Source organism: Paramisgurnus dabryanus, chromosome 5 (genome assembly GCF_030506205.2).
Source record: "Paramisgurnus dabryanus chromosome 5, PD_genome_1.1, whole genome shotgun sequence".
Taxonomy (NCBI): domain Eukaryota; kingdom Metazoa; phylum Chordata; class Actinopteri; order Cypriniformes; family Cobitidae; genus Paramisgurnus; species Paramisgurnus dabryanus.
The window spans coordinates 10,057,855-10,085,130 of NC_133341.1; the positions used below are offsets into that span (position 1 = coordinate 10,057,855).

Here is a 27,276-nt window from a genome sequence, read left to right on the forward strand (position 1 = left end):
AAAAAACACTACAACAAAATAAAAAACAAATACAAAATAAAAAACACTACAACAAAATAAAAAACACTACAACAAAATAAAAAACAAATACAAAATAAAAACACTACAATAAATAAAAAAACACAACTACAAATTAAAAAACACAACAACAAATTAAAAACACAACTACAAATTAAAAACACAACTACAAATTAAAAAACACAACTACATTAACCTACCGGAATCGCTGATTGGACAACACTGCAGTTCGGCTTTTGAACCGGAAGTTATTCTTCCTGTAGCGCATTTTTTCAAACATGAATGTTACAGATGACCCAAACATAGCAGCTGCTGGGGCCGGCTAAGGGTACGGTCTGGAAACCGCTAACGATAGTAGTAAGCTAACGTTGCATCCACAAGCAACATAAGCATTACACTATTCTTATTAACTTACTCGAAGGTTGTTGGGTGTCTCCGATGGTAGATATTTCTTTAAGCCTTTTGCCACAGCCGCTGCAAAAGTTTGGGGACGGCTCAACCAGTTCTTTTCCACAGTTTGGGCAAAATATTTTGCTGTCCTTCCTCCTCTCCAAACCACGCGCTACAGGAAGTATAACTTCCGGTTCAAAAGCTGAACTGCAGTGTCGTCCAATCAGCGCTGTCTCATGTTGCCCACTGGTACCTACCTCTTCCGGTAGGTTAATGTAGTTTTGTTTTTTATTTGTAGTTGTAGTGTTTTTTTTACTTGCTGTTGTGCTTTTTATTTTGTTATGTTTTTTTATTTTGTTGTAGTGTTTTTTCATTTGTAATTGGGTTTTTAATTTGTTGTAGTGTTTTTTAATTTTTAGTTGTGTTTTTTAATTTGCTGTAGCGGTTTTTTATTTGCTGTAGTGTTTTTTTAATTTGTTGTTGTTTTTTAATTTGTTGCAGTGTTTTTTAATTTGTTGTGCTGTTTTTTAATTTGTTGTTGTTGTTTAGTAATTTGTTCAATTCAATTCACTTTATTGTCATTGTAGTTCCAGAGAACAGCAACGAAATTACGTTGGGGCATCCAACAACAATCATGATTACATAAATTAAGGTGCACCAACACCAGGACACAGAGTGATACGGTGATATAGACATAATTAATACACCCGTGCAAAGTCCAATGAGGGAGGATGAGAGAGCCCGTTAAGCAACCTCACAGCATGAGGATACAGGCTGTTAGCCAGTCTGGCTTTACTGGCACAAATAGACCTGTACCGCCTGCCTGAGGGCAGAAGCCGAAACAGTTGATGAGCTGGGTGGTGCCAGTCCCGTATAATGCTGTGTGCTTTCTTTAGACAACGATTGTCAAACAAAGTACTGATCTCTGGGAGAGTAACACCAATGATTCTGCCCGCTGCTTTCACCACTCGTTGGAGCGCTTGCTGATGGGCCTTGGTGCAGCTGGAATACCACACCAGAAAACCATACATCAAAACACTGCTAATGGCACAGTTGTAAAAATTGACCATCAGTTGTCTCGGAATCCTAGCATTCCTTAGCTGCCTTAGATAGTAGAGGCGCTGCTGGGCCTTTCCTACCACTGCTTTGGTGTTAGTACCCCAAGACAGGTCCTCAGTCACCAATACTCCAAGGAATTTGTAATGTGGCACCCTCTCTACCATCCCATTGTCAATAGAGAGAGGAGAGTGATTGGGCCTGCCCTTGCGGAAGTCCACTATAATCTCTTTGGTCTTTTTAATATTCAACTCCAGGTTATTGTTAACACACCATGATGCTAGATGTTGGATTTCAGCCCTGTAATCCTCCTCATTGTTGTTGTTAATGAGTCCTAGCACTGTTGTGTCATCAGCAAATTTAACAATAAGATTGGACTGGAAAGTAGCAGAGCAATCATGAGTGAATAGAGTGTAGAGCAAGGGGCTAAGCACACATCCCTGGGGAGCCCCGGTGTTAAGTGTAAGGGCAGAGGACGAGTACCTGCCTACTCTTACACTCTGTGTGCGGTTTGTCAAAAAGTCCACAATCCAATTGCATATCGAATTGCTAACGCCAAGATGCTGTAGTTTGGCTCGGAGTTTAAATGGCCTGATTGTATTAAAAGCCGAGCTAAAGTCGACAAAGAGGAGTCTCGCGTAGGTGTTCTTATGCTCAAGATGTTCTAATAGAGTATGCAAAACGATAGCGATGGCATCTTCAGTCGACCGGTTCCGTCTGTATGCAAATTGGTGTGGGTCTAGTGACATTGGAATGAAACTCTTGATGCGAGCGCTGACCAACTTCTCAAAGCACTTAGCCGGAATGCCGGTGAGTGCCACCGGTCTGTAGTCGTTCAAATGAGTGGCATTAGACTGCTTTGGGACAGGAATTATTGTAGCTGCCTTAAAGCAGGCAGGGACCCATGAGGAGGAAAGTGATATATTATAAATGTCACAAAAAACGTAAGCTAACTCTGCAGCACAGTCTCTCAGCACTCGACCCAACACTCCATCCGGTCCGGGTGCTTTCTTGGTGTTAATGCTGCAGAGGACACGTCGTACCTCATGAGTACTCAAGACTGGGGCAGGATCAGTGGAGGGGAGGGGGGGCAAAACAGGATCCGTATTCTCCCTGTCATAGCGGGCATAAAAGATGTTGAAGTCCTCTGCCAAGATGTCAACAGCTGAGGAAGATGTTGATTTGTTCTTATAATCAGTGATGGCCCTGATGCCCTCCCATACCTGCCTGGGGTTTGTGGAGTCATTAAAACAGGCTTCAATGCGCCTACGATACTGTTGTTTGGCAGTATTGATTCCTTTCCTTAGTGCAGCCTTGGCGTTCCTATATAAATCAGGGTCCTTGGAACTCAGCGCTCTATCCCTGGCACGTAACAGTTGTTCAACTCCGCGTGTCATCCAAGGCTTCCTGTTTAGGTGCACCCGGAAGTGTTTCCAAGATGTAGCATTATCCACACAGAAATTAATGTAACTCAGAACAGTGATGGAATACTCATCCAATAATTCGCGGGTATCCATACTCTCCCCCTTGAACACATCCCAGTCTGTGCGATGGAAACAGTCCTGTAACACAGGGATGGCGTCCACTGGCCAGACTCTCGCAGACTTTGTCATAATCCTAGCGTTCTTAATCTTGGGTGTATACCGTGAGTGTAGCAGCAGTGAAAGATGGTCTGACAGACCCAGGTGGGGGTAAGCCTGGGCCCTATATGCCTCTGCAACATTAGTATACACTTGGTCCAGTGTTTTATTTCCTCTAGTAGCACATTTCACATTCCGATGGAATCCGGGAAGAACAGTTTTTAAGTCAGCATGGTTAAAATCCCCAGCGGCAATAAAAACAGTGTCCGGGTGTTCTATCAAGCTGTTGTTAATGTTGTTGTGAACCTGTGCTAGCGCTAGCTTAGCATTAGCGTCCGGTGCGATGTAAACAGCACAGATGTGAACAGCAGTGAATTCCCTCGGAAGATAGAACGGCCTGCACTTCAATAGCAGAAGTTCCACCTCTGGACTACACAACATATTCATGACAGTAACATTTGTGCACCAAGAGTCGTTAATATATATGCAAAGTCCCCCGCCGATCTTCTTACCAGAGTCTGCGGTCCTATCAGCTCGATAGGCGGTCCGTCCCGCTAGCTCGATAGCAGCGTCCGGAGTGTTGCTGTTCAGCCAAGTTTCGGTAAAAATCATGCAGCAACAGTTGTAGATAATCTTTTTTGCTGCTATATGTAACCGAATCTCATCCATCTTGTTGCAGATTGACCGGGCGTTTGAGAGAAAGATTGTAGGTAGCGGCGGTTTAAACGGATTAGCCTTTAGCCTGGTCCATACACCGGCACGCTTGCCCCTCTTCAGCCGCCGCTCACAGCGCTTCCTCCGTCGGCCTGCTCCTGCGGGGAGCCCGCTAGCTGGTCTGGCAATCTCAGGAGGAATGAGAGCCTCGGCTGATAAGTGATATGCTCCAGTGTTCAGGTACAAGAGTTCAGAGCGGCTATACTGAAGTGCCGCTATACTAAAAATGTGCGATGTGATACATAATACCACCAAAAAAGTGAAAAAAACATGATCGCTGTAGGAGCTCCTGGCCGCAGCGACTGTGCGCGCCGCCATCTTTACTCAAAAGATATTTGCTTTTTTGTTGTTGTGGTTTGCACTTCAGGGCCACCGTAGAAAACCTATATGCATGTCCACATGTGTACACTGTAATGATTGGAAGAGTACCCATTCATCCCACCACCAGGTGGCCCCCTGTGCCCAACTGGACTTAGCACACTCTCCCTTCTCACTCTTCATCCACTTTCTATCGTATATTATTATCACCACGCGCTTAAGCAGTCACGTCACAGGAAAATTATTGAATAGTGTCCAAATGTGTAGTGAGCTAGGGTCCTTAGTGATGGGTCGTTCATGAACGTTTTGAATAACGAGTCGTCTCAGAGAGTGATTCTTTAATTTCACGAGTTCACACTTACAAATAAGTTAAAAGAATTAAATTAGTAAACGTATTTGGCGTGCTGTCCGGGGAGAGGGCTCTGAGCAGGGAATGAGCCTGAAACACAGAGTATCCCCCCAAAAGGCAAAATAGATTATTCAGACAGCAGCCGGGAGCTGTGCCCCCCAAACGTAGAAATGATGAGGCTGATGTTTGCGGAGAAGACGTCTGAAATCGGGAGTTTTGAGTCTGTTTCCGATGGAAGATTAATATATGCTGCGCTGTAGGATGGGTGAGCCTGCCACCTCCGATGAGCTGAACGATTTTGGAGGGGCTTTGCGGCATCCGAACGGGAGTTCAATACTCGCTGCGATCGGACATGTAAGCCCTGCTGGCGGTCGGATGGGTAATTTGATTAAATTATGTAAGGAGGCTTTTGTGGTGTCCGACGGGAGTTCAATACTCACTGCGATCATACTCATTAGTTGATGGTGGGCAATTTAATAATTTATATAAGAATGCTTTCTAATAGTGCCCGACGGGAGTTCAATACTCACTGCGATCGGACGGGTAAGCACCATTGATGGTGCGCAATTGATAATTTATATTAGTATGCTTTCTAATGGTGCCCGACGGGAGTTCAATACTCACTGCGATCGGACGGGTAAGCACCATTGATGGTGCGCAATTGATAATTTATATTAGTATGCTTTCTAATGGAGCCCGACGGGAGTTCAATACTCGCTGCGACCAGGCGGTAAGCCCTCGCTGATGGTTTGTTTCATGTTTTGAATTTGGGAGGCTTCTGCGGCGTCAGACGGGAGTTCAATACTCGCTGCGATCGGACGTGTAGCCCCCCACTGGTAATGGGGAATTCGCTCATTTAGGAGGCTTAGTGTTGCCCGACGGGAGTTCAATACTCGCTGCGATCGGACGTGTAGCCCCCCACTGGTAATGGGGAATTCGCTCATTTAGGAGGCTTAGTGGTGCCCGACGGGAGTTCAATACTCGCTGCGATCGGACAGATAGCCTCGCTGGCGATTAGATAGGCTATTTGATTATTTATATTATGAGGCTTTCTTAGTGGTGCCCGACGGGAGTTCAATACATGATAATTTAAATTAGAAGGCTTTCTAGTGGTGCCCGACGGGAGTTCAATACTCGCTGCGATCGGACAGGTAGCCTCGCTGGCAATGCGATGGGCAATGATAATTTATATTAGGAGGCTTCTAGTGGTGCCCGACGGGAGTTCAATACTCGCTGCGATCGGACAGGTAGCCTCGCTGGCAATGCGATGGGCAATGATAATTTATATTAGGAGGCTTCTAGTGGTGCCCGACGGGAGTTCAATACTCGCTGCGATCGGACAGGTAGCCTCGCTGGCGATGAGATGGGCAATGATAATTTATATTAGGAGGCTTCTAGTGGTGCCCGACGGGAGTTCAATACTCGCTGCGATCGGACAGGTAGCCTCGCTGGCAATGCGATGGGCAATGATAATTTATATTAGGAGGCTTCTAGTGGTGCCCGACGGGAGTTCAATACTCGCTGCGATCGGACAGATAGCCTCGCTGGCGATTAGATAGGCTATTTGATTATTTATATTATGAGGCTTTCTTAGTGGTGCCCGACGGGAGTTCAATACATGATAATTTAAATTAGAAGGCTTTCTAGTGGTGCCCGACGGGAGTTCAATACTCGCTGCGATCGGACAGGTAGCCTCGCTGGCAATGCGATGGGCAATGATAATTTATATTAGGAGGCTTCTAGTGGTGCCCGACGGGAGTTCAATACTCGCTGCGATCGGACAGGTAGCCTCGCTGGCAATGCGATGGGCAATGATAATTTATATTAGGAGGCTTCTAGTGGTGCCCGACGGGAGTTCAATACTCGCTGCGATCGGACAGGTAGCCTCGCTGGCAATGCGATGGGCAATGATAATTTATATTAGGAGGCTTCTAGTGGTGCCCGACGGGAGTTCAATACTCGCTGCGATCGGACAGGTAGCCTCGCTGGCAATGCGATGGGCAATGATAATTTATATTAGGAGGCTTTCTAGTGGTGCCCGACGGGAGTTCAATACTCGCTGCGATCGGACAGGTAGCCTCGCTGGCAATGCGATGGGCAATGATAATTTATATTAGGAGGCTTTCTAGTGGTGCCCGACGGGAGTTCAATACTCGCTGCGATCGGACAGGTAGCCGCTCGTACTCTTACCTGGAGGTCGACTGAGTTTTGGTCTTACTATTCTGAAAGATGCCATTCTGAAAGATGCGAAGGATTTTCAGTGAGTTCAACTGTGATTTATATATGGCTTGCTTTCGAGCTGATTGGGTGTATTGTTGATTACCGATTTAAAGCGGCTGGTGCCATTGACTACTGATTGAAAACAGCTGAAGTCACTTAGGTATTTTATTTGACATGTTCCTCCCGAACTTTGTTAATAAAACATCATTTTGTGTTGACCGCGCATGTGCAACATCTATTGGTTCTGTGCCAGAAAGACAAATGATAAGTTCATCTTTCGAGTCTTCGGGTCGAGTCGTTCGTTCCTTTCACAAGTGACAACCCAATGGGCCATGCTATGCTATCTGTACCGGAAAAAAAAATGATAAGTTTATTTCTCGAGTCTACGGTCCGAGTCGTTTGTTCTTTTGTCACGTGACAGCACTTCCAAGTTCAGTATTTTACAGACCATTTATTATCTTGAAATTGTCGGAAGATACAAGGCAAAAGACAAAGTACAATAAACTTTTTCAGAAAAATAAAAGTTGTGTTCTGCTATTGTTTCTGTCAGTCTCTCTCAATTATTGCTAAATGTTTCTTCAGGATCTGTGGTACACTTGTGTTTTAATAAATATTTTTTTGCTGGCATGATATATAGTATAAACTATAAACAACAACTATGTGTACAGTGTTTGTGTGTACATCTTTGCTTTGATAAAGGTAGGTTACAGGCATCTCAATTATTAAATAATTGTACATTGAATTAATATTATGTAATTATTCTTCATAAGGTTTGCAGTTATTAAATAATTTTTGTATCCAGTGACATTACGTGACAAAAGATCAAACGACTCGGACCCAAAGACTCGAGATATGAATGAATCAAATCTATTCCCGCTCTGGACTGAATAGCCTTACATAAAAAAGATCGAATGAATGACTCGAGTCCGAAAACTCGAGACATGAACGAATCAATTCTGTTTCCAGATGGTATACACAGCCTGTATACACAATATCTACAATATATAAAGAGGACTGACTTAGGAGGTAAGCTAATCGTTTCAGTCTCTTGTGCAGCTTATGTTAATGTCAAGAAATACTGAAATAAAAATTTTATTTCTCATAACTTCTTAGAAATGTCATAATTGTTTGATTGTTCTGGGGGAAATAACACGTAATCATATTCAAATGAACGAAAAGAACGAAATTACTCAAAAAAGATTTGTTCATTTTGTTTCAAAAGTTACTTTTAAAAGTATTGCATTACAATAGCCTTCATATACTTGCATAAAACATAGTCCACGTTTATATATATATATATATGTATATACGTGTATGTATATATATATACGTGTAAAGTTTGTGTATGTATGTACAGTCCTGGCATTCTCTGTGGACAGCAAAGTAAGAATTTCATTGCTCAGGGAAACCCGCTTTCCTCACTGGGTACATGACAATAAACACTTTGAATCTTGAATCTTGAATATTAAGTTACTCCCCAAAAAAGTAACTAATTGCGTCACTTAGTTACTTTCCATGGAAAGTAATCCTTAAGTTACTTTTACATTACTTTTGCGTTACTTTTTCTTACTGAGGCTTGACCTGTTTTTTATGAGCGCAAAAATGTCAAGCTTTTACCTGCCATCTCCGTTTCCGACTCAAACTGTTCCTGCTCAGGCACACAGAGTTCGTAATTCTTATTCTATGTTAATATGTTCAGTTTAATTCAGTACATTATTTTATATTTAAATTGAATTAATTAAACTGAAAAGTAACACGCATTACTTTTTAAAAAAAGGTACTCAAATATTAATGTGTACATTTATAAAGTAATGCGTTACTTTACTCGTTACTTCAGAAATGTAATATTATTACGTAATGCACGTTACTTGTAATGCGTTACCCCCAACACTGGTAATCAACCCATCAAAAAACATGGTTACTACATTTTTACCACAAAAAACATGGTTAATTTTCTTAAGGGATAGTCATTACCATTGTTCATTGACCTTTTTGCCTGTTCTTGGATTACTGCTCGTGGTTACCATTTTTTCTTGTTTATCTGTTTATTTTTTTTTTAAAACTTTTGCATTTGGAATCTATTCCCCTGACTCGCACGTTACGTACACTTAGGGGCAGTTTCCCCGACAGGGCTTTTCCTAAAAATTTTGTTTTAGCTGCCTTAATTTAAAAACATCTTGCACTGACATTCTTAACATATGTATCAGTACCATTGTTTTATCTCAAGTAATGTTTTTTGTAAGCTTTAGTAAAAACTACTTAAATGTCCTAATATAACTAAGGGCTGCTCCTGGATTAATCTTAACCCTGTCCGGGAAAGTATAATTTTGTGAGAAATGCCCTATAATGTAAGAAAAGCAAGATTAGCAAGAGAAAGCATTAAATCATTGAAGTTACTCTTGAATCAATTAGAATGCAAGAGCTGCGTCAATTTCTCATTTGATCACACAGGAGGAAATGGACCATTGTGATTAATACTAAATTATGCATGAAGTGAATCGTAAAAAAATATTCCAACGTTTAACTCGGCCGTTATTGTTTTGAGCAATGCTTACAAATTTAGGAAGCACTGACTTGGAACAGCGCCTCAACCAGGCTGCAATTACAAACAGGAAAACAGGCAGAGAAAGTAGGGGAAGGAAAATCATTCACTCAGATCAGACTCATTTTCAACACAAAACCATACTGTTATTTCAACATGGGAGCACAAAGCCATGAAAGTAAAATCTTTCCTCAGTCTCTCTAAGCTGTCAGTCAAGACTCAGACACAGCCAACGAGAGGAAGCCTGCAACGAATTATGTCATGAAACTTCTAAAAGACCTCACTGTCTGCAATTATTTTTGCTCAATGCAATGCTTTGTGTTTCCTGTAGTTTGTCAGTCACAACCTTTACAGTCCTCGGGGGAATAAAAGCTTTGTGTAATGGGTTTCACAACAAAGACTATCAATTACTCTTTTCTCTCTCTCTCTCTCTCTCTCTCTCTCTCTCTCTCTCTCTCTCTCTCTCTCTCTCTCTCTCTCTCTCTCTCTCTCTCATTCAGAGGTAGAAATGGTTATGTTGTAAAAAGTAAAAAGACAGCACATTCCCATGTTTTATAGCGTGTGCTAAAGTCAGACATTTTTACTCATGGTATAAACGGATACTGTGTACATTGCAATCTAATAAATATCTATCTGTACATTGCTCAAAAAACAGTGTTTATTTCAATCTATGTGTAGGTTTACCAGTACACCTCTACACCTAGCCATACATAGTTTTCTTTTTGCGTTTCTCCTTCCTATAATGGACAAGCAATCTTCAGGGGGCCATGCTAACCCAGGGGCCCGGGAACCTTGACAGGTAATAACTCAAAGTACTGCGGCTGGAGCTCTACAGGGTTATTAGATAAGTCGTTCTGCCCTTCTTGTACTCTGAGCTGAAGGAGCTCCTGCACCTCAAAGATGTCACGTCATCCAGGGCCTTTTTAAAAGATTGAGGGTCCCATACTGCTCTCATGCATGTGATGGTTTTACCAGTCTGACATACTGTAGAAAAGGTGTACGTGCCAAGCGCAAGCTCAGTTCTGTGTTGTCAGATAGATCATTGGGGTGCTGGGTAAGGATTTCTATTTAGGTTGTGTTTTGTACTGAGTCATGAACTTTTTCTTTGAGGTTGTAATTCATGGATCGTGTTTTCATCAATTTAATTTAGCCACACAAGGCCTCCACATTGTGGATGGTGTAATCTAGTGACACAGCACTTGGCCACCCACCAATGATTTGAGCAGAAGCAGATATGCTTGTCTGGTCTTCTAATTAACTTCATGTAAATGGATAATTTCCGTGGGCTAGACTGTCTGTATCTGATACACTGATCTTTCTGCAAATTCACTAACCATTCATATAAACATGGTTGTGTTTTGTGAACCTGCTTGCTTGTGTAAAACCTTGCTTGTCATTGTCATGCAAAAACTTAGATTCATCAAATTTGTATGTCAACTTTAAATGTAAGAGACAATTTAAAATTATTTTAAATTTGGACATATCAACAAGGGTAAGAAGACATGTCCAAGCGTTCTTTTTGTTAATCTAGCAACACTCTTAAACCAGATATTATCTTTACTTAAACAATGAAGTAAACATTACTTAATATTTTTTTTTGTTTTGAACCAGTGCTTAAAAAGTTTAATTCATTTAATTTTTAAGCGTACAAAATCCTAAATACTAAAACATTTAAGTAAACTGAACTTAAAATTATTAGTTCATGTTGTGAGGAATACCCAAAATCCTTTGCGCCTGAATTTTTTGATTATTTTCTTCTTTTTCACAGAATAAAAACTGATAAAATATTCACTACTTAAATATTTGTCAATAAAATGTCATATATGTTTCAGCTTTTATAATATTGATGTTGTTTTGTTGAAAATTACTTAAAGTCATTAATTTTGTGTTATAATTTATAACACCAAAAGTAATATAAATATGTCAAAACTACAGTTATTTAGTGCAACGGGTTTCCTGGCAAATTTCTAGTAATGTCAAGTAATCTGGGTTAAGAGTGCAAGGGTATTAGAAGAAATATAAACATTAAGTCTGTTCAACTTGAAAAATTGTTGTTAGAACAGCTTATATGTTTAAGTAAACTTCACTCAAGTTGGTAAGTAATCATTACATAAATTTTTTAGGGCAACAGGTTTGATTCAACTCAACTTATCCAGGCTTACAGTGAACCATACAGCATGTATTATACAGTATGTTATACAGTATATACTATATTGCTTCAGTGGCCTGCCTTTGCTCAAGCAATGCTCCATTATGACCCTATTAGTTATTACTAGTTAGGCGGCGCCGCAAGAACAGACATCTGGATGACGTCAAGGTTCCGCAAGAGCGATTTAAAAGCAAACTCCTCTGTATGTCGCTCTCGCTGTACTTTGACGTCATCCGACTGTCGATTCTTGTGGCACCGCATGAAGTTGAACAAGCCTAATAACTTCTTTTACCACTCAATCTGCTCTCAAATCAACTCAAGTCAACCTGAAATTAGCCGGCAGATGAACCCAACCAAAGAGTAACTCTGCATTTACCGTCTCTGAAGGGGAAATCACTGAAACCCTCGATAAAAGATGACTAGAACCTGTGCAGTATGTGGATGTAAGGACAAGAAATTCAGGCCACCAGGAGTTTTTATTGTTTACATCAATGCGACCCTCAGCTGACACAGCACTAACAGATTACTCGAAAATTTGAATATTTTGAGTAATTTTTTCAGCCCAGTTTTTACATAGAGTCATGTAATGTAAAATGGTAAAAATATCTCTAACATGATTAGGCTTAGTTGTTGCTTTTTTGTGTAATTACGGTAAACATACTACGTAGAAAGTTATTATCATGTTGTTGTTATTATGACCACGGGCAAAGCAAGCTAACGTTAGCTCATCCTGTGCAGCTGTCAATCAAAGAACGTTATCATCTACTGTCAATGATCTCGCCTCGAGACCCGCACCCATTTAGAACGTTCAGATTTATGCATTTTTCTTCCATTACATACTGCTTAGTTTTAGCAACTTAGATTTTAAAAAGCTGCAGGATACAAATGATAGTAGTTAATTCATACACACCAGAAAAACTGTGGAGCCATATGCCTACATACACTGGTAATAAATTATTTGTTGTTAAAAAAAAGTAAGTTACCTGGTTGAGTTATTTCAACTCAAAAATATTAGTTGACACAATATTTTTACACAAATACTGTGTGTCATAAATTAAGATCACCCTCTAACTTTTGGATGTGCCGGAATTTCACCGTAATTCATTAAAATTCATAATTCATTCATTGAGAAAAGGCACATCTGCACGATTAATCGTCAAAGCCCTACAATTTAAGTGAATTTGTGCTTATAAAAAGCAAACATATCTGCCAATGGGGTAAGAAAAAATCTTGAAATAAGGTAACTTTTTTCTTAAAGGTGACATAGAATGATTGAACGGGGTATTTATCCTTGTTCTGTGATGTGACATGTAGACAAAAATGTTTTTGTTTGGGTCTGTAATGCCTTAGAAGCTTCCTAAAAACCTCTCTCAGATAGCTCTATTAGGGTGGGGATTTTAAACAAGTGGTTTTGCACCTATTTGGCTCGACCTACTGGCTAAACTTGCAATCTCATTACTGATTGGCTGACTTTGCTGCCACTCAAAAAATGTAGCCAATTATTTTAAAGTGGAGGGGCAGTGAGATGCCTGTGATGTCATAAGCATCAGTTTTTTAGATTGGGCCGTTTACTGGCTGACATTTCTAAAAGAGGAATTTCTATGAGACTGAGATGTCTAGCATGCACTTTTTGTATGTTCGTGAATGCAGGTAGACTACCATTATTCAACAAAGACAAGGTAAAAATGGTTTTTCATTCTCTGTCCCCTTTAACCGCTTAATTCAAGAAAAAAATTCTCACCCTGTTTGCAGATAGTTTTGCGTGTTGTACACACAATTTTACTTAAATTGTATATTTTTTGTCTAAAAACTAAAATATTTTTTTGGGGGTCATTTTGTTCATCAAGAAAATACTGAAAACAAGACAAAAATACTAAGTGAGTAAGTATTTTTGCGATGTTTTTTTACATTCCATCAAATCGTCCTTCATAATGTAAAGAACACTCTGTGAAAATATAACCTTGATATCTTTAATATAAAATGAGTGTATGTCAAAAATGTGAAAATAATGGTTGAAATTAAGCTTTGATGCTCCTAATCTTATAATTGCTTTAGACTGACTTTTGCCTGGTTTTCACTGGTAGGGTCAACATTATGCAAATTTCTTTATAGTTTACAAAAAAAATGTAATTTGTTAGTAACATTTTCCAAATATTATGGGAACTACACAACATTTAAAATAGATCAGAGATCTGCCTCCTTGCGATGTTTCAGGACCATGGATAGCAGCAGACGGTGTTGCTGGGAGACAGATCCCTTTTTTCTCTCTTCAAGGATCAACTTTGTTCAGAGAAAAACAGAAAAGACAGTACCCATAGCTAAACATTTCAGGTTGAACAGAAAATCTAACATGCAGCCTTTGTCCCCGTTTTTCTCCCTAAAGTTTACGACTTGATTAGAATTGTTGACAATCTTATCCCCGAGATCCCGTATTATGCAAATGAATGGCATAAATCGTGCTTGTCTTGTTCTTGTATTTGTCTAAACAAACAGGCATGAAAAGCAGATTGAGTGTTTGAGTCTAATTGAGGTGAGGCGATTTCCATCATTGTTCCGCTGTCTTGCATTACCATGCCTCATGCATAGAGTTGCTGGTCCCTTTGTGACCATGTGGGAGGAATTAGATTTTACGATCATTTATGTGCATGACATTTACTGTCTTAAAATGGATGAGGTTGAGATGAAGCAGTGAGGTCACTGATGAACACTCAACTCAGTAATAGTCTTTCTCAAACTCAGGGCATTGTATGTCCCAGGAGTTACTTTTTTTTAATAAACAGATTTCAAGTTTTAAAGCGACACCATGTAATTTTTCAACCTTCATAATACATTTTCAAGACCCTTGTGATAGTACATCGACTTTAAATAGGTTCAATGACATGTCTACCAGAGCCTGACGGGGTCTGTATCGCTTTTACTCATACTTTAAAACTTAGGGTTTCGGGGAGTAACCAGAGCACAAAAAAACTACAAAATTCGACTGCTTTACGGCATACGTCACTTCCTACACTTCCTCAACACATTTTTTTTTTTACGTGAATTTTGCTGGAGGCTACTTCAGGAGGGTAGAGAGCAACTTCTATTATGTGACTCTGTGGCACTTTGTTAGTGTCATGGACCTATGACACGGGCGACCCGGATTCGATTCCTCTTTAAGGCAATTTTTTATATAAACTCACGATCTTGATTCATACATAAATGCGATCTTCTTTATAAATGATGGCGATTATCTTGCATATAGCTCCCTGTATTCAGATGCTGCATTCACGTGTTCACGTATTTACCTTTCTTTTACCGTCTATGGTATTTACATTACAATCCAGGATGCTATAGCAGTCAAACTTGCTCAAACTCACACAGTGTAAAACCAAACCCTATTCATTCACCAATCAGATCCGAGCGTTTCTCTCTTCCTCATTTGCTGCGTTCCGCTGTCACTCGCGTGACGTATTACAAAGCGGCAGACCTAAACACATCGGTTTACTTGGATTTGGAGCGACAATTTTCACACAAAAGAGAGGAAAAACGAGCGCCATTGCGGAAAATCCTGGTGGCGAGGGAGAGAGGGATGATGCAACAATATTTGTTTCGAAAAAGGCAAGGAAATACTTCTGATCGTTTCTCAATTGGAAGGCTGCAGCCTCCGGAGGTCAAATATGCAGGCTGCATACGTCATCAAGCCTGGTTTATTAAGGTAAACTGAGCATTACATTCGCAAATCATAAGCATACTGCAACAATTTACGATTAACTAAGTATAATAGTCAACTTTATTGTTAATATTCTGAAATAAGACAGTCTTGATGACGTATGCATCTTAGAAATACCACATCCGGAGGCTGCAACCTTCAGATTGAGAAATGGCTTCTGCCACAAGTTCCTCATCAGAAAGTTGTAACATGACTGCGTTTCTCCCTGATGCCTCAAAATGTTGATCGTTTAGCGTTTAGTTTTTAAAGGTTTAGTTTTAAGTTTAGTTTTAAGTTTTAAGGTTGGCCAGTTCTTTTCCTTTGCGACAGGGCTGGCGCGCTTGTGGCCTCTAGGGGCACTAGGCATGAAAAATACATGTCTAGCGCCCCCTAGTGGTCAAAAAGTTCCGCGGTGTGCCTTTAAAGGGGACATATCATGCAAATCTGACTTTTTCACGTTAGAGTGCTATAATTGGGTCCCCAGTGCTTCTTTCAACCTAGAAAATGTGAAGATCAACCCAGTAACTTAGTTTTGGTAAACCATTTTCTGCAAGCATGTGAAAATATAGGTAACGTAATTAAAATTTGTCTCCTCTTGTGATGTCAGAAGGGGATAATACCACCCCTTTATCTGCACTATATTTAATTCTGTTATTTAATTCTGACACTAACATTGTCTTTGCCTAATATTCTACTTCCTTTAATAATTTCTAGCTATTTACCATAGACTTGATGACTTCTGCTCAGGCCTCTCAGTTTGTATTGGGCGCAATTAGAGTTGCCACGGCCGGTCCGGCAGCATGATATTGATCTGCAGGCCATAGTGCGGCGTGGCTGTTATACTCAAGACCCTGTTGTCCGGCTTTCTACCTCTTCTTTACCTTATCCTCCCACTTTATCTGTCCCCCGGCACAGACTACAGCCTGTTTAATTACCATCTCTCCATGGCACCCCCCTGCCTGCTTATCTGACAGCTGAATCGACAGAATGGAGCCCTGCCTCGTTCATTATGAAAACAGCGAGACGACCTGGGGCCTTGTGACAAAACTTTGCATAGCTTCTATGCTGAAATTGTGTGTACGTTGGAATCTATGCAAGCTCAAAATAATTAATTTATGCAGTAAGAGATGCTGTATTGTGAAACGAAGTAACTTTATTACTGCACTGCAACCACAAATTTAAAAACATTTAAGAACACAACAAATTATTCTTGATTTTTCAAGAAAAGTGAATAAAGGTTGAAGTTCCTGAAAACAGAAAATTGCTATGCAAAAAATAACAACACTCAGCTACAGGTGACGTGCAGGGATACTAATAGTAGAGACCTCAAAAGGTCATAGCTGTGACCTAATTTTAATGGGAGGTCATTTATCATGACTAATCTATGGCTATCGATCAGCACTAAGGACCGGAGCTATTGTTGGATATAAATTCATGTCCACATTTTTCATTTTTTCAGGACCACTTTAAACTGTGCACACCATATGGGCCCTATTTTAACGATCTGAAACGCAAGTGCGAAGCGCAATGCGCAAGTGAGTTTGTGGGCGGATCTTGGGCGCTGTTGCTATTTTCCCGGCGGGAGAAATAACTCTTGCGCCAGGCGCAAATCATTAAGGGGTAGCTCTAAAGTAGGTTCATTATTCATAGGTGTGGTTTGGGTGTAACGTCAAATAAACCAATCAGAACGCTATCCAACATTCCCTTTAAACGCAAGGGCGCAAGTTCCATGGCAGGTTGCTATTTTTATGACGGATTTACCAGGCGCACGCCAGGAGCGGTTCACAGCCGATGAGACCGACGTTCTTGTAAGAGCAGTCAAAGACAGAGAAGTTGTTTTGTATGGGGATGGGAGAAACCCGCCCAAATCAGCGTAGGTTAAACAGGCGTGAGAGGAAATAGCCACAATTGTCTCATCAGCTGGCATCCCCATCGTTGCGCCAAGCGCTACAATGATGTCAGGAGACGGGGGAATCCCAAGCTGCCAGCATAAATCGGGCACGCCGTGTAACGGGAGGTGGATCTGCCTCTACACAGATCTGCGTCCACCTTCACCGCTGAAAGGGCTTGGGGGCTTTGAAATCGGACCCAAGAAACGCAAGCAAGGTCCAACCCCAAAAAACACTTACAAATCAAGTTCATATACATTAAGGTTTCTTATGAAAACAATTTAATTATTATTTACATAAAATAAACGTAATACAGCCACACAACAAACTTATGAAAATATTTTAATCGTTATTTGCATGATAATTTTTTTAACGCAGCCACACAAAATAAATAAAAACTATCACCACAATGCTCACCACTATGATTTGCCTTATCTCATGTGGTAATATTTTCTATTGTAGCAATTTATGATTTGCAAAAAAAACTGTTGCATCTGTGTAGATTAGATAAGCAAAGTGTGTGCGCGTTATGCAGGCTATACATTATGGTCAAGCATGCATGCGCCCTTAAAATAGCATAATGAACCACGTGCAACGCGCCACTGACTTTAGACTAGTTTGTTTTGGTCAGTGGCGCAATTGTTTTTTGAAACTGGAAAATAGCATCAGGGATGGTTTGCGCCGGAACACGCCTCCTTTTTTGCGCTGAACCGCCCAGGGAGCGCAAGTTCATTCCCTAGTTTGCCGACGTGCGTCTGTGGAGGGAAAAACCCGCTGTGCGCCAGTGCAAAATACGAATGAAACGTGCGTCACTGACAAAGTCAATTGCGCTGGGTGCAAGATAGGGCCCCAAATTTCAAGAACTCAAATGTAGATCAATCACACACACTTAAAAAAATACTGAGTTATTTTTAACCCAGTGTTGAAAATAACCCAGCATTTCTAGAATGTAGCTGATAAGGACAAATGAAAAAAATAAAACATAACAGAATGTAAACTTTTGTTTGCTCTTGGTTCCCCAATGCTTTTGCAGAGCTTTATATCATATTATTCTAAAATAATTGCTGCAGCTCCCTCTTTTGCTCTTGTAATGTTGATTTTAATGCTAATCGCCTTTTTCTTGTAATGTTGATTTTAATGCTAATCGCCTTTCATTAATATATGCAGAATTAGCCTTTCACTAACATGTACACAAATCCCTGTAAACTTTAGAACAAGTAATATATTAAGATACTTATTTTTTTCTCTTCATAAAAGATTTCTCTCAAGATGAGGCACAATTTTGTAAAAAAAAAGCACATAAAGCAATATTTAAATCACAGGCAGGTCATTTATTTTCCCTGATAGGCCCTGAAGATACATATTATTGTTCAAACTGGAACATGGGCGTACTTGCTGTAATTATGAAAGGCAATATGTTCCCCTGGAGTTATGACTGACATTATGAGTTTAAATTAAGTCCTTCCAAAATCACTGTTTTTGCCACTCTCTCTCATACAACCTTCCCTTGGGACCACCAGACAAGTTTTTGAAATATTTTATCACAACCGGGACATAAAACAAAATGAAAAAAGTTTTTTGGATCCAAAAGAAATCCACACATCAATTGCACGAAAGAACATTTGAAAAGGATATGTTTAAAGTACCATAACCTGATTTTCATGCTACACTTATTTTAAGGTCATAGCAGAGGCACACAATAAAACAGAAACACATTTCTAAAGTTATTACGCACTGCAAGCATAATAATAGTTTCTGTTTGTCACAAGAAACCAGCGTGGGACACTTATTCAAGGACAGCCTGTCCTCCTCTTTATAATGTCACATTAAAGACGATCATGAGTTTCTTTCCCACCACTTATGATGTACATTCAGTGACAGCCAATAACAAGGTCAGTGTTTTGATGGAGCTTTAATGACAGCCAGCGCGCTGGGATTTAAGGACCTGAGTATTCAGTGAACACTGTTCTGCATTTTGATTACCCAAGAGCCAAGACTAACTTCAACAATCGCTCTGGTTTTTGCACACAATGTACTCTCTATGAAAGTGCGTTAGGATCACTCAAGGATGACTTCAAAGCAATGGACAGAGAAAAATTAAGGCTAAAAGCACCTTACAAGGTTACTGAAAGAGCTGATTTCAATGTGTTTTCACACTTCATTTCAGAACATTTAGGCTTCGTCTGTGTTCAGGAAGCGTGGAAATGTAGCACTGTAGACTCAAAGTGTGATGGGGTTTAAAGCAGCGGTCTCGAACTGCCGGCCTGCATGCCATTTGTGGCCCACCCTTCCCCTCTGCGGCCTGCATGTACTAGGGGTTTAAGAAAATATCGATGCACATGAGTATCGTAATATTCTGTTTGGCAAAACTGTATACATTCTGCAAAATGCAATATCAATTTGTTTAAATAAAAATCACAAGATTCAAGGCATTTGTTTCGTTTGAAGTTTACATCCCAACCGCATTAGAAACACATTAAAGCACATCTTCATTCTTTCCAAAAATGCTCGGGAGATTGCGCTCCCGTGGCATCTTACATTCTTAAACTCTTAAAGGTCGAATAGGTAAAATTTTTACCTCTAGATGGCGCCAAAACACAATGACGTTGTTTAATGACGCTCTGAAGCAGCATGGAATTATGGGATTTGTAGTCTTTAACTCAACCGCTGATGGCCATCAATCAGACGCGTACGAGAAATCACGTTGAAGGATAAGGTAATCAAGTCTTATAAATGTTGCGTTTGATGACATCGTTTATTTCATTATGTAAGTTTATATGTGATGTTCAAAACGAAATTGTTAGTCATAGATGTAACAGTATTAGTCCAAATTCGATGGTTAACACAGCACAGAATTAGGTTTTCAATTTATAATCTACAATGATTTTTGACATAATGTATTGACAGTACAAATCTTATTGTGAAGTGTCTTAAAATGACCATTTATATTGCTGTACAATACCTCTTGATCTGCATATCGTCCGCGGGAAGACGCGCTGATTACAGTCTACACACTAATGTTGTGATCAATATAATGGCATACGTTTTTTGAAGGGTTACGAATCAAAACAACTCACCCAACGCGTAAAACACAAGCAGGACCAGAACCTCTGTATAGTTAAATGTTGTCACAAAGCTCTCTCCATCTAGATAATGCAACACCAAATGGATCCTCATTCTCTCTCTCGTTTTGTTCTAAACTCTTCTTGGGTCGTTTGGTTGGCCTGTACGCTTACGGGAGCTGTCTTTGCTGAAACAACCAGCAGCAGACGGTAAAAAGTAATCCATAAGTCCATAAGCAAGCGCGTAGCCCGACAGGCGCCTACGCATAGTTCCGCATTTGTCCATGACACTGGCTCGCTGCTTCCGAAAACTCAAGGCAGTGACTTGTTGCCTCGCTGCCTCATGAGGCCATGACTTCGGAGCCATGAAGGCAGCGAAGGCATAAAGGCAGCGTGTTTGAAATATAAACAGAGAGCGCCTTTGTGATAACTAATCACATATTTGAAAACTACCATACTAATTTCTCGCTAGAAATGCAATTAAAATGTGTGAAAAGTGAAAATATACATTTATTTAAACTAAATTTGTGCTCCAGTCGCTTCCTTGGCCGCCATTTTATTTTTTTGAACTCGACCACTGTTGTCATGTGGTTTTTACATCAGTAAAGGCGGTGACAAAGGGTCACATGGATATTAACGTCATTGACAGGAGACTGCACTGCCCTGTGTCAATGTTATGAATGGCAATTTTCTCACGATCTACAAGTAGTTGAAAACATTACAGATATTGATAGTAATCAGCTGGACAAAATATATAACACTGGCCTAGTGGTTTTTGGACATTTTACTGCAAATATTTTACAAATTGCACCTTTAAGCACAGAGGCTATTTTGGTGTTTCCGTCTGGATTTGGCATACCCAATTTCAAAAGCTTCCTATACACACATGCAGAGGTGTACATACAAAAGTTTGGTATTATTTTACATGAAACCCCACAGGAAACAATGCCCACTAGGTGTCAACGGTTTGCTGCATACTCTTGTCACAACTTAATAAATTACATTATTATTTCTGGAAAAATTAAATCTGAAATATTAAAACTACGCTCTTAGAGCTATATAAAGATATATAGTTTTACAAGATTGTTTAGATTTAGAACAGGGTGTTAGTGCTACAGGTACATGTATATGTAATGACAAATTTGGCCTACCGGTGGGCCCATGACCTTTTAGAAACTGACTCTCACTCAACCAAATTTTCCCAAAATGGTGATGCAAAATTAAAATAAACAATATATAGTTTATTAACATGCCAAACACTCAAGTAAACGTAGGTGGGACAGTTTTGAGGCACACTCTCTTCATAAATCAATCAATTACTCTCCCTACATAATTTATTTTTATAAAACACTGTTGAAATGTGTATTCTAGAGGCTTAGGGCGCACTCACACTATCCAAACCAAACCACGCTCGGGTGCGTTTGACCCCCAAAGCCTGGTTTGTTTGACTAGTGTTATCGCTCCGTTCCGTGCCCGGGTGCGGATTGGTTAATCGCGCCGCGGCCAGGTTGCAGAGGTGGGCCGGAGCACGGTTCACTTGGGCTCAGGCGCGGAAGGCTGTGGTGTGAGCGCAATCGCGCCTGAGCGCGATTCAAAAGGTGAAGACGTCAGTTGCGTGACCACTCACCTCCGTAAAAACCTTTTGATGCGCGCAGCGGGGTTACGTGAATGTCCGAGCTGCACACGTGACAGATCAACTAAGCAATATGATGACATGTGAGAGGGCTGTCTGGTATCGCGCACCAAACGACTCCGAATAAAAAACACAGACTTATCATTACGGTGGGTTCCAGTGTTAAGAGAGCGCTTTACTTCCTGCTTTTTCAAAACAATCGCATCTTAATGACGAAAGCACGCGACTCGGATCGATAAGAAATACAGTGTGAGTGCGTGCACCTGGGGGAGTAGGGAGGGGTGACAATCGCGCTGGGGCATGGTTTGGTTTGGATAATGTGAGTGCGCCCTTAGACTTTTCCAACAATATAAAGTGTGTCATGATACAGATTAAAATTGATATCAAATATATTGAAGTAAACTTAGGTTTCCCGTATATGGGACGGTGACGCAATACACACTGTAAAAAAATGCAGCATTTTTGTCAAATCAATTTTTTTTTAAGTTGAACTTGTTTGTATAAGCTATGTCAGGGGTGTCCAATATGTCGATCGCAAAGGCAATTCCGGTAGTTCGCACATAAGTTAACTGTGTATGATGCTCCACGGGCTTTCAGATGCTCCACCAAAGTTCAGATTTTCCGCGTCATCCGCGCCGCGCCTACCACTCATACCGCACCGCAGGATAATAATCCGTTTGTAATCGCGTCTTTGCATTGACTTAACATGTAAATCTCCCGCGCTTGCCGACTCTACCGCGGCTGGTGTAAATGCAGCAATAGAGTAATTGTGAAACACGAAAGTCTTTTTGAGGCGCTGCGCCTTTCTTCTCAAATGTGTTTTTATAAATCTTATGCCTGCTCGCTGCAGCTCAGTCGTCTAACTTCTGAAATTTACCAGGATGCGCATTCTTGCCTTCATGCAGGAGCGGATCCACGCGCACAGTGTGTGTGTGCGTGCGCATGCGAGAGAGCGAGCGAGCAAACAAATGAGAGAGAGAGAGAGAGAGAGAGAAAGAGAGAGATAGATATGCTTCTGATACTGTTGTCATTTTCTAGTTTGTTTCACTAAACTGCATCTTCCCTATTTTAAGGATTACTCGACATGTACTCAAAGATTTTTTTAAACTCCTCAAAATGAATGGAGTAATGGTGACAGCCCTAAATTCAATGTAGAGATATATGCAGTATAGTCCTAACACGCATTTAAAGTGTTATTAAAAAAACGAAACATTTCAAAAGTAGATCACCACACAAAAAAGTCTGGACACATCTGAGCTATGTCAACTATTCATGGGTCAAAACTTAAAAAAGTATGTTGAATATATATACTATACGTTAATCCAATACAAAATTGTCACATTAGGTCAATGTATGTTTTTAAAATGTGATTATTTTAGTCTGGGACTAGGATAAGCCTTGTCTGGAAAACCGCCCCTATATGTTAAATAATAGAATTTAAAATGACTGAAAAATTGTGCTTTTTGAATGTTGAAATAGCTCTGCAGAATGTTCTCAAGCCATATGAGTTTGAGACCCAGATTTAAAGTGTAAATTATTTCCTTTCATCCAAACACTTTCATTACGTCAAAGGTGGTCATCTCTTGTTTTGTAACCTTGAGCTAACTAAACTAAGCGAACTGATGACTCTATCGCTTGAAAGTCTTTTATGACCAATAAAAGTCTTATGCCATCCTAATTTTAGAGGACATTCGAAATTCATTAAATCTCTTAAAACAATTCTGCTGAATGTGACCCTTTGAAACCTGGTAAAAATGTCAGAATTTTGATTTAAATCTGTATCACTTGGTATTTTATGCTTATGAATCTCCAGTGTGCAGTTATGCTGTAATTCGGGCAGCAGTGCACTTGATAAATTGCTTTTTATGGAGAGAGCAGAATATTATCAGCATCTGGGAAATGATCCTTGGACGTGGTTTAAAACATATTTTATCTGGGCAAAGTGCAAGTGCTTTTCAGTCCAAGAATAAGAAAGGTCATTATAGTCACGCATTTGACATTTGGCTTTTACATTTCTCCTCCTCTCATCTCCAATTCTGATTAGACATATCTGACCCCGTCTTTCACTAATTATAACCAAGAGGTTTATAGTCAACTCACACTGTCACGTTGCGGTCTGGGCAGCTGTCCCCAAAAGTGCCCCCTTGCTCCTTGAAGGTGATAAGGTTCCAAACAGCCACCACGGTGTCTTCAGGCACGTTGAAGTGGAACAGCTCCACGCTGGCAAAAGAGCGGTAGGCGTTTAGCTTGCGAGGTGTCCGGGTGAAATAGTCAGTTACAAACAGGCAATCTATGGAAATGAACAAAGAGAGAGTTATTTAGATGAATAAGCTTTTACTGAATTGGCTAGATGTGGGGGAAGCTGGGTGGGAAAAGGAATGGAGGAATCGCTCCTAATGCAGTTTGGTTGACCTTCCCTCTAAGAGTCTCACCAGTGATTTAATCACACTTGTTCTGGGTCACGTGCCACGTGCCTTGGCTCCAATTCAAAAACCAAGCCTCTATGCAAAATTAATGTCATTACAATCCTTCAATGCAAGGCCAGGGAGGAAGCACCAAAATGACATTTGCAATCTGCCTTAATGAGCCATTGACTTCCTATGGCTCCATCGGCAGTGAGGCTAATGGCTTCCGCTCTCCTTGTGATTTGTAGCGGGGAACATTTATACCCAACCATCCAGTTACTTCAATGTTATTCATGTATTCCCCATGTGTTCAATGTATAGGTGTGATGCATTGCAATTTGCTTTACCCGGATAAATGGTATTACTAATGAACATCTCCAGTTAGGGTCTTAACTCCCTATAAGTCATGGCTATAGTCTATGGTTGGCTGCTATTAGTAAAGGGAAGTAAAGACAATGTAGTGGGAGGTATAAAAGTGGTGCTGCTTATCATTTGTGCAATAATTTCAGTCTGCTGGCAAAGCAACTACATTCTAAAAATAGTGCTAAATAGCACTAAAAGCTCGTAATCATAGGGGAACCATTTTTAGTGCTATATAGCACCTATAAAGCATCTATGAAAAATCATCCGAGGGTGATATAGCACCACTATACTGCCCTACAAAGGCTAAGTGCAGTAACTACGTAAACACTGAAACCGAGAAAAAAAGTTTTTTCACCAGCCAGTCAAATGTGTTACTGCAATTTTGGCACACATGTTTCTCTAAAATGGGACAAAATTGAACCAGGAGACTTTGTCAAAAGACACAACAGATCTCACAAAGCCCATTTCAACCCTTAAGGGCTTGTTATAGTTGTGCGTAGGTAGCAGGTTCCGCAAAAGTTTTTATTTATACTTTTGCGTCGTCGTCCGCGTCTATGTGCAAACACGCGCAGACCGCTGGTAGGCAGTATCCACGAGTGTAACCACAGTAGCAGCGTGACCATTAAAGAAGAAGAAGCTTGGGAAGTTAACCCACAAACGAAGAAGAAACAGCAACTTGTTTATGATTTGAGATGACCAGCAATGATGGAAGTAAATAAAAAGCGACTTTTGTTGCAGTTTGAGTTAAATCACTCCTCAACTTGGCTCATCTTTGTTTTCACTGTCACAAACGGAAATACCTATGACGCAGTTTTTTTACCGGACTGGATGGGTTCTGGTGGACCAATCACAGCGTTTGCGGTCCGCCTAGCACTGACGGGCTGTTAAAAAATTAGCGGGGTGCGCGTCAGGCTACGCAGAGCTACGCACAGGCTACGAATAACCTACGGCGTAGAGTTTACACACGACTATAAATCGGGCTTAAACTCAATTTTGACCAAATGCAATTACTGTGCTTTGGCTTTGTAGGGCAGTATAGCATCGGATATGGTTCTATATAGCACAATATGGTTCTACACAGGTACTACATAAGTGCTACAGTATAGGGCAATTAAAATCGTTCCCCTATGATTACGAGCCAGTGAACCACTTTTAGTACTATTTAGCACTGTTTGTTTTTTAGAGTGTACCAAACAGAAATCTTTGCAAACTAAAGTCATTGTCATATAAAACTGATATGTTTTTTACTGTGTGGTGCCCAAATGCTTAAAATATAAGACGTTATGCTATACATTCCCAGAATGTGTTGGATTTGGATACAAAACTACCAAGTCACCCATTTCAATTGTTGTTATGCCCCTGACAGCAGGTTACCTTAAAGGTCACGTTCCTTCTGATCCCATTTTTTAAACCCTAGCTAGTGTGCAATGTTGCTATACTAGTATAAATAATACCTGTAAAATGATAAAGCTCAAAGTTCACTTTATATATATTTTCTTTAACAGAATTCACCTTTCAAAGCCTACAGCGAACTGCTGGTTTGGACTACAGCCCTCTACTTCCTGCTTTAATGACGTCAGTAGAACAGTTTTTTGACTAAACTCCGCCCACAGTATATGTCAGTCGCCAGCTAAGCTAACGAAAAGCTAAGCTGCTTTCGAATAACAACACATTTAACAAACTACACAATCAGAACTCGGTACGTATTTCTGAAGCAGGGACTTCATAGAACAAGGAAGACATCAGACTGTTTTGAGGACAGTGAAAACAGCGTTATACAGATAAGTAAATTGTGTGAAAAATACAGCGTTTTATTACACGTGAAACATGAACACATGTTATATTGCGCACTGTAAACACAATCAAAGCTTCAAAAACACAAAAAGAACGGGACCTGTACGCCTATACACGGTCTCATCGGACTGTGTACAAGCATATGTTAAATATTTAACATCCATTCTTTTAAAGCAAATCAATAGATGTTTTTGACCCTTTGGCCACTAAAATGAAGTATGATTAATTGACATTAAAGGTGTGTTTAAAGCTTGTCAAGCCACTCTTTAAGTTTAAGCCACACATGCATATTAAAGCATTGCTCAATTTACTGTACAGTATGATACAAAACCACATATATAAAGAGCATATAAAACAAGACACCACAAAAACACTGCAGCTATATATGTTTGTAGCTAAATTTCATTCTGTACACACATAGATCTGTTATTTATAGGTGTGAACCAACCTGAACAGGGAAAGGCTGCTTTTTGAAGGAATCAGGCATATAGCTGAAGTGTATAATAAACACAGTTTCCTTGTGACACTATTGAAACATTGCTCTGTCTGTTGAGGATACGACCAGTCTGATACATTAACATGGCTCAACCAGTGAATCGTATGTGGCCAGCCACTGGCAAATGAGAAAATTCTTCAAACAAAAGAGTCAATACTTTTATAACTTTTGGGGAAACTATATATTGGCAAAGAAATTACATACTTTACCTTTTTAACAAGCAAAAACCCAACTGCCAGCTTCCGTTGACTACAAAACAGCCCAAATCTGATTTAGGGGGGCATCAACGACTGAAGTCTCCTACATATCAATACAGTCCTAGAGCGGAGAAGCACTGCGGTGCAATCTCTGGAAATTGAATGTTTGTGTTTGAGATATAGAGAAAATAAGAAGTATATAGGGTTGGCAAGCCGGATGAGTGAAGGCCAATGACAGCACCTGCATGTCAGTCCTAGCCGTCTGTTTAATCTCTTTCCTGTCGACCCCTTTGCTTGTGTTATTAACAGACATAACAAATCAAGCGCCTTGACACTTTTATTAAGCTGATGGACTCTCAGAGGTATGACGCCAGTATGGCCTCTTCATCTGCTAGCTTAGACAGCCACAGCGC

At 40.3% G+C, this 27,276-nt stretch overlaps 1 protein-coding gene across 1 annotated transcript in view; it reads right to left on the reverse strand.

Moving 5' to 3' along the window:
• Positions 1-27,276, reverse strand: part of tmem8b (transmembrane protein 8B) — a 216,939-nt gene that overhangs the window by 128,992 nt on the left and 60,671 nt on the right. The window contains exon 2 of the mRNA XM_065266938.2: positions 23,709-23,898. Coding sequence (XP_065123010.2) covers positions 23,709-23,898 — 190 coding nt within the window. The remainder of the gene's footprint in view (positions 1-23,708; positions 23,899-27,276) is intronic.